The 8,561-nt window shown below is 53.0% G+C and overlaps 1 protein-coding gene across 2 annotated transcripts; it reads right to left on the bottom strand.

The window, feature by feature from the left end:
- Positions 1 to 1,251: 1,251 nt before the first annotated feature.
- Positions 1,252 to 7,251, bottom strand: Rnf215 (ring finger protein 215). Of its 2 annotated transcripts, XM_032917047.1 has the most exons (9): positions 6,869 to 7,251; positions 6,485 to 6,628; positions 5,681 to 5,752; positions 5,515 to 5,600; positions 4,938 to 5,094; positions 2,512 to 2,631; positions 2,292 to 2,435; positions 2,035 to 2,137; positions 1,252 to 1,948 (listed from the first exon to the last, which is right to left on the bottom strand). In XM_032917047.1, exons 1-9 carry the CDS (start codon positions 7,157 to 7,159, stop codon positions 1,926 to 1,928), a joined length of 1,140 nt encoding a protein of 379 aa, XP_032772938.1. In that variant the 5' UTR covers positions 7,160 to 7,251; the 3' UTR covers positions 1,252 to 1,925. The 2 variants fall into 2 exon arrangements, with proteins under 2 accessions (XP_032772938.1, XP_032772939.1); XM_032917048.1 differs by lacking the exon at positions 4,938 to 5,094 and having other exon boundaries at positions 2,292 to 2,631.
- Between the last annotated feature and the right edge of the window lie 1,310 nt (positions 7,252 to 8,561).

Here is an 8,561-nt window from a genome sequence, read left to right as displayed (position 1 = left end):
TCTAGGGAGGCTGAAACAGGAGGATTGAGAGCTTGAGGCTAGCCTATGCCATATAGTGAGAACCTAACTCAGACAAGAGATGGACAGGCATAGAATAGGAAAAATAAAAAAGTCCAGAAGTCAATTCGACCAGGCCCTTTGCTCAGAGGGGAAAATTAAGGTATCACTCAAGATGTCTCCTTTTAGATGGCTCTTGGCCAGAGTCCTCCTGGCTGGGACAGAGCTGGATGCTTAGACCTGTGCTGTGGTGCTGAGGTCCCTACCCCCTGCTGCTCTTGCCTGGCCCTGACTTGTACCACCCACCTTCAGGAAGGCAGCAGAGGTGAGCATGGTAGCACACCTTTAGTCCTAGTACTCAGGAGGCAGAGGCAGGAGGATCTCTTTGAGTTTAAGGCTAGCCTGGTCTACATAGCAAGTTCCAGTACAGCAAGGGCCACATACAGACCCAGTCTCAAAAAGAAAAGAGAAAGAAAGAAAAGGGGGTGCAGCAGAGAATGTGAGAAAGGGGGTGCAGCAGGGAATGGTGTCTCCTGCATGGAATCCCCTTCAGCCCCTGACCACCTCCTGCTTTCCATGGGCTCATGTGTTGGCCAGTTGCTTTTCTCATTTCTATTGCTATCGTTTGGCGCTGGAACAGAGTTCAGGCCCCTTGTGCATACGAGGCAGGTTCTCTACCAGTTCGCCATGCCCCAGCCCTTGCCTCTCATCTGAAGATCACTTTACATAACCTACTCACAGGGGCTAGAATTTCTAGAGTCAACATTTTAAAGACAGTGCAAGGCCTTGAGGAATGTAAGGATTCTACTGTTCCCAGCAAGAGACACCAGGTGATTGGATTTCGTCTGTTTTTCTCTTTGCGAGTAGCCCAGGCTTATCTATGCAGCCAAGGATGATCGAGAGTTCATGACCCTCTGGTTTCCCTTACCAGAGGCTACAGAGCAAGGGGATTACAGGGACTGCCCAGGAGCCCAGTTTAGCCTTGAACTTTTTGTTTTGTTTTGTTATTTGAGACAGGGTCTCTCTGTGTAGCCCTGGCTGTCCTGGAACTTACTATGTAGACCAGGCTGGGCTTGAATTCACAGAGATCTGCCTGCCTCTGCCTCACCAGTGCTAGGACTAAAGGGGTACACTACTGTGCCCAGCTGGCCTTGAACTCTTAATCCTCCTGTCTCCAACTCCAGGTTTCTGGGATTATTGGCATATGCCACCACATATCCATCTTTTCCTTAACATCTTAAAACATCACACAGATTTATGTCTTATGTTAAAATATATTCCATGTTTATTTTACTATTAAAACTTCCCTACCCAAACATTTGTTTTTGTGTTTTTGTTTTTTTCTTGTAATGATGCCCTTGGCAGATGCACCACATGTATTCTGTGGCCTCAAGTATCCTGCAGTAACATTTAGGCCAACCAAGAAATACAGCACTAGATGGTTTCTAAGGCCTCTGATCCCAGCCAGACTGGAGGAATCCAGCTGGACGGGCAGCAGGGAGTGGAGCAGGCTCACTTTAACGTCATCTTTGATTTGATCAGGCCATGGCCCGAAAGACACGGTCATGCCAGTGGGTCCCATGGCCACACATATTCTCCCCCAATAAATAGCATAAAATTCAACACCGAAGCTCCAGAGTGCTGTGGACAGATGTAGTGGCCATATTTTCTTTCCCAGAGTTGTGGGAGCTGCCTATGAGGACAGACACAATACCCCAGGTTTGCAGAGAAGGGCTCTAATGATTTCTCCTTGCTTGCTGGGTCCTGGCTCTGTGTCTTCAGCCTGGAGGTGTGAGTCCCTCCTATCCATCATGGGCATGGTGGGAACCTTTCCTTTGCCCACAGGGCTAGCTGGTCTGCCCATCCCACTCTCCTGTAGTATAGGCTGGGAAAGGTCCATCCCGAAGTGCAGACTCTCCACTGGGGAGTTAGTCATCTGAGTAGTGGTTCCCTGTAGGGAAAGGAAGGACAGGGAGAGAGGTATCAGGTGGGGCTTAGGGAGTTAGCCCAGGATCCCACCTGGCCCCTGGTGCTCACCCAGGACGTTGAACTTGCATAGTGGGCAGGTCTGTTGTAGCATCAGCCAGGGGTCTACGCAGTCTCGGTGGAACTCATGCTTACAGGGCAGTACCCGGAGCCACTACAGGGTGGGAAGAGGGACACAGGCTCTAGATGGGGGCTAGACCAGTGCACTTCACCGGGACTGTGCAGAGCACTTTGAGGCCATCCTCTGGTATGCTCTTGACAGCCACAATAAGGACTGTAAGAAGGTTCTGGTTGGAGATTTGACTAACCTGCTTGTTACAGAAGTAATCAAGACAGACAGCGCAAGTCTCAGCACCAGGCTCTGGAAGGCTGTGTGCTGCCCTGCTCAGCCGGCAGCGCCGGGTCTTGAGGGATGCTAGTCTCCGAACCACACGGCGTTTGAACAAATCCTCCTGCGGGAAGAGGATGGCCACAGTCTTGCAGGCCCAGGGGCAGTGGGCATGAGGGCTTCCACAGTGTGGCTCCCACCTGGCCTCCAGGCTCCTGCTGGCTCTGTCTTGATGCCTGCCGTTGGGCCTGAACCACAAGGCCTGTGCACAAGAGCATGACCACAAGCAAGATGGCGTTCCATAGCTGCTGCAGGGGCTTCTGGGGAGAGAGGCAGATGTCAGGGGCACTGAAGCTGCTCCACATGCTTTCCGCCAGGAATATCTACCCCCAGAAACACTGAGGGTCTCTGTCTGTGGGGGCTCCCTGCTTGCTCTTCTGAAGTCTCCACCCCACTGGCCCATGTGCTCCTCCGGGTCTGCCCCAGCTCCATGGAGTCACATGTCTCCCTAATAATACCCTGCTACTCTGTCCCCAGCATAGATTTCCTCCTTGTCTGTTCTCAGTCCCTATATCCTCCACTCACCCTCATCTAAGCTGCTGTTCACACCTGAAGCCACAGCTGGTAAAAATGCTTCCGTGCTATGATCATCTCTCTCCTCAACCAGCAGCACCTCCCACCCCCATTGCCAGGACTTCACCAGCAATCTGACAGCCATGCCTGCCCACCCTTGTCCCTTGCCATATTTCCCATTGTGGAAATTGATTTTCCTTGTCCCTTCTCACACCTTTAGCCTACTGCTCCAGGAGCATCCCCTGATGCTCAGGGTGAATGCTTCCCCTGGCCAGCCTTCCCAATACTCTTAGGCCATGGGCTCCCTCACCGCTGTCCTGGGTAGTCCTCAAGGTCCTTTAGAATGACACAGTCATATTGTAGACTCAGTCTTTGTGGAATGGAACTGAAGTGACTGAAGAAGCAAGCCACAGGGGCTTTCCTATACAAGTACACAAGTACTCCTCACACAGAGTTTAGATATGCTGTGACTAAAACAATTCACTTCAAAGCTCTCGGCTTTCCCAGTAGCTCTTGGCCACAGCACGCAGGGCAGGATACCTGAACGGTCCTATAAATCCTGGGACTGTTCTTCCTAACAGTGGTTCGACTCCCATCACAGCAGAGGAGAGGGGCCCGAAATGGTTGGACAAAAGAGCCATCCTAGACCAGGCTGGGAGCTGTGAATGCAGGTAAACTAACCCTGGCTTGGGGTGAAAGCATTGGGGGTCATGAGAGGTGTCTGTAACCCATGGGGGTCATGAGAGGTGTCTGTAACCCAGCCTCTTGCCCCTGTAATCACAGTGAAGTGGCGGCGTCTATTCCAGGAAACCCTCTGAGCCCAGGGCTGGGCTCAGGTTCTTTGTGCTGTCCTGGAAGAGTCTGTGCCTGCTGCCAGCTTGTGGTTCAGCCCTACAGAATGACCGTGTTTACCTGCCTGAGTGCTGGCTGGAGCTACTGGGCAGGGCCCTGTGCTACAGTGTGGCAAGCCTATCAGTGGGCCATGCTGAGCAGCCATCCAGGCAGAGCCTTCCCAAAGCCTGTAGCCTGGAGCAGCCAGGACGGAAGCCCCAGCTAAGGAGACAGGCAGGTCTCCTCCGTTCCGGCAGCCAGGATGTTGTTCAGCACGGCTTCCTCATTCCCAGCTCTGAGTGGTCGCTAGGCCTGGGGTCCACTGCTCACCAGGGCAGTTCCGAGAGATGCCCAGCTATCACTCGGACACCTCACCCGCCATGGCCATATGACATTTCACTGGTCACTCCATCTTGCCCAAGAGAGAGAGTGTATGTGAGGAACACAAAAGTACTTGGCCTCTGGTGGGTCACCTAAAGTTTAGGAGCTGGGGTCTTAACCCGTCTGACTTGAAACTGGCCCACGTCGCAAACTATTGGAGTCTGTGCACCAGGAGAAGACCATCTCTCTGCTTCCCTTCAACCTGTACAGACTGGGGTTCAAGAAATGCTGTGGACCGAACACCCTGGACGCCTGGAAGCCAAGCACTGGACGATCTGGACACAAAACACAGCCAAAGCCACGAGGACACAAAGTCACTCTGCCCACCATACAGGCTTGGGCCTCCTATGCAGTGTGGAAGTCTGGCAAAGCCCAATCATGCTGAGCAGACAGTGGGGCTAGGGGCAGAGGAGTGAGGGGACATCCAAAGCAGGAAGGCAGGATGAGGGAAGAAAGGTCCACTAGCCAGCCGAGGACTCGTGGACAGAGAAAAGGAACGAAATCCGATCACTGGCTAGGCCCAGGGGCAGGAGCTGAGGAGTAATGCATGCAGGTAGTAAGACAAGACTAGAAATACAGATCAATGGGGGCGACAGTGTCTATCAGAACACTTGCTCAGCCTGTACACAGCCCTTTGTTCTATCCCCAGTGGGGGGGAAAATGGGACAAGTGAAGAGAGCTGTGAAGGCCACCGAGCAGAGAACATGAAGGCATTAGCTGCTACCACTGCCCACCACCCTAGGCCAAGTGTCACGGCACTGCTAATAATCTACGACTACATGATCAACTCTACTAAATGATCAAGGTATGCAAGGCTGTCCTAGAATCCACAGGCACCTACCTGCTCCTGGGCTTGAGCACCTCCCAGGCACACCAAGTCCTGCCAGCCACCGTAGCCATCCTTGGAGAGACCACAGGTGGTCCACAATGTCAGCTTCCACTCGATGTTGGCTGAAAGGGACTCTCCACTGCTGATCTCAGCAGTAGCCTGGGTCCTCCTGAGAGGAGAATCATGGGTGGAGAGCAGACAGGAGGCCTTTGGGAAGGGAGGCCTGTACTCATCTACCTGGCTTTGCAGTGGATACCTGAGGATATTGTTGCCACAGGCCTTCCGATTTGGCTCCCAGACTTTTCCTAGATTTCTTTGCCCATGTTTTTAATCCAGCCAGGCCAAGGTATAGCCTGTCAACCAGGTACCCAGCTTCCTCATGCTGGGCTGGTCTCCTTTGCCCAAAGAGCAGTTCCTTTCCCAGATCCTGCCTCTCCTCCCCTCCTCTCCCTCCCCCCAGCTTTCAACCTTAGACAACAGTTTAAGGGCCAACAGGTAAGGACCTTCTTCAGAGACACCCTCCTCCCCACGGCCCACTGGGAAGCGAGAGACCCACAGCACCAGAGCACCCAGAACAAACTGGACTCACTGCAGAAGCGCTTCCAACAGCTTGGTGACATTCGAAGAGTAATGGAGAACAATCACTGGCCTGAGCAGGAGCTGGGATATGTCCAACTGCAGGAGACAGGCAGGGTCAGCGGGCTTCAGTCCCCTGTCCCCTCGCCTGCCCACCCGCACAGCCCAAGCCAGTTTACCTCTCGGACCACACTGTGGTTTAGGATGAGGAGAAGCAGGGCAGAGGCTCCCAGGAAAAGGGCTCGGCGCATCTGCAGGGGGAGACAGAAGGTGAGAGGCTGCCACACACCTGCCTTACCTGTGGCCCTAGCTCCCCGGAGCCTGACCTCTGGGTAGACTAGCTATAAGCTGCCTGAAGTCAAGCCAAAGCTGAGGGATGGCTTTAGAGGCCAAAGAGACAAGGACAGTCGAAGGAGACACACGGTGAAGGTTGTGGACTTAGGCAATACTTAATTATGAAACATAGATTACGGGGGTTGGGGATTTGGCTCAGTGGTAGAGCGCTTGCCTGGGAAGCGCAAGGTCCTGGGTTGATCCCCAGCCCCGAAAAAAAAAAAAAAAGAAAAGAAAAAAAACAAATGAAACATAGATTACAACATTTTATAGATGTTAACTTTCCTACTTTCCCATACCATAGTTACATAAGGGATATTCCTGATTTTAAGAAATTTGCACCTCCTCATGTGTGTGAGAAACTTACACTCCTTCCGTTCTGTAGGATCCAAAATCCTTGTCATTTGCCCTAGTCCTGGCAAAGCTGTTCTCCACCCTTGCTGAGTCCTGTCACCAGAACAGGTCCACTTTCCCCAGAGAATCTTCCCGCCTCCCCATTACACTGCTCCGATGCTCCATATTGGTGTCTGCTAACCCCCTCGGACCCAGGGCTTCTCTGGAAGGCTCCTCATAAGCCACTTGTTAGCCTGGCTCTAGCAGATGTTTTGAAAGCACTTTCCTTCTTCCCTTCCCTCAAACACCCTTTGCACCTGCTGGACCAGAGCCTTGGGATATGCCTTCTGGCTACTGCCTTGATTCTCCTGGTGGAACTGGGCGACCTGCTCTTTGCCCACATATGCCACTGCAATCCAGCCATCTGCGGGTATCTCTTGCTCAGCATCCACGACATCCATCTGTGGAACAAGGAACCATGAGGAGAGAGGCAGAGGGAATGGCAGAGGCAGCCAGGGTTTGCCACAAAGCACACAAGGTCAGGGTGTAGGAATGAGTGCGGAAGGGGCATGTGGATCTCAGATTTGCGAACCTCTGAATGCTGGGGAGCAGCATTCTGGGCTGTCAAGGACTAGCTTCGGGAAGAAGATAGCGGGGGTCTATACGAGGGTCATGGCAAGTTTAGGCAGGACTGAGCTCACCAGCAGCAGGCGGCCGCCCAGTAGAGGTTCCGGACTCGCTTCGGAACCGATCCTGACACCCTCCAAAACCAGGGCGTCCTGCCGCGGCAGCTTCACATCCACCCGCACTGCGCGGGCTCCGCCCCGCCCAGCCCGGGCCTCCGGCTCGCTGCCGTCCGCCGCGGCTCCGGGACCCATCAGGCCCAGCCACAAAGGCAGCAGGGGCAACAGTAGCAGCAGCGGCGGCGGCGGCGATGGGGGAGGGGGCGGCGAAGATGGCGACCTCAGTGCCGGGCGATCGGCCGGGCCCATGACCGGACCGGAGAGGTGGTGAGGCCGTAGTCTAAGGTCCGGGGGGGCCAGGAGAACCGAGTGAGCCAGGCCGCGCCGGACGGGGCGGGGCGCGGCACCGGGAGGGGCGGGGCCGCAGCCGGAGGGGGCGGGGCGCCAGGAGGGCGAGTTAGGTGCTTGGCAGCGAGAGCGCCTCCTTGTGCCTCCAGAGAAACCTAATGTAGTGTAATGAAGTGGGGCGAATACCTAAGAGCAGAAGGCCTTGGAGAGTTCACCAGGTTGTCAGTGGAGACAGGTGCGGGTTGTCTCAGGATCAGAGAAATGTAAGGGCGAGAGAGGTGTAGGTGTCTGGGCTGATTGACCTACGGTGTGGCCAAGGCTATGTCCCATCCTCCTCCGAGTCAGCGTCTCTTCATGGGATCAAAGAGCAGGCAGCAGAGAACCAGAGATGAAAAGCAGATGCGAAGATTGAGGCCATGGTTTTAAGGGAGCAGGGAGAAGGTCTCGGTACACGAGGCTGTACAAAACACGCAGAGCCATAGTGGAACAGAGAGCTGGACTGTCCTTGTCTGTAAAATGGGCTTGATCTAAACCTGCACTACCTTACTTCTAACATGATTTCCACTGCTTACTGGGATATGAAGGTTCTGTTTTTGTCCTGAAATTTGTCCTTCAACCCAGAGGGTTGTGGTTGCTGGGAGCTGGCTCAATCTGAAACCCGAGCCTTTTACAAACTGTTCCCTGATAAAGGGGCAAAGAGCGGATGAGCTGCAACACCTCCCCCTCCCCACTTTCTAATAAAATATTAAAACCTACAGAAAATAGAAATCTGTTTAGCCACCAGTATGCAATGACCAAAATATTTCTGGAGAAGACAGAGATGTAGAGAAGAAACTGGATGGGCCTGCAAACAAGGAATTGACGTAAAACCAGCCGGTGCACATATAAACTTGGTCTGCGAGAGGAGGCATTGCTCCTGGGGACCTGGGAGGAGATGCTATGGCTTGCTCTTTGATAAATCACTACACAGTTAGGTACCACAGGGGAAAGAAGTGAACTTGGACCCCTACTGCACCACGCACAGAAAGAACCGATTCATTTGAATTAATGACCCAAACATGAGAAATACAATTTTAACATTTTAATAAAGAACAAGATTTGGATGATTTCAAGTGCATGAGAGTTTTTGTTTTTTGTTTTGTGTGTGTGTGTGTGTGTGTGTGTGTGTGTGTGTGTATGAGTACACTGTTGCTGTCTTCAGACACACCAGAAGAGGGCATCGGATCTCATTACAGATGGTTGTGAGCCACCATGTGGTTGCTGGGATTTGAACTCAGGACCTCTAAAAGAGCAGTCAGTGCTCTTAACCGCTGAGCCATCTCTCCAGCCCAAGTTGGGTTTTTTTTTTTTTGTTTTTTTGTTT

This window comes from Rattus rattus, chromosome 11 (genome assembly GCF_011064425.1).
Source record: "Rattus rattus isolate New Zealand chromosome 11, Rrattus_CSIRO_v1, whole genome shotgun sequence".
NCBI classification, from domain to species: domain Eukaryota; kingdom Metazoa; phylum Chordata; class Mammalia; order Rodentia; family Muridae; genus Rattus; species Rattus rattus.
Note: the sequence above shows the minus strand (reverse complement) of the source record. Positions and strands in the feature narration are given on the sequence as shown.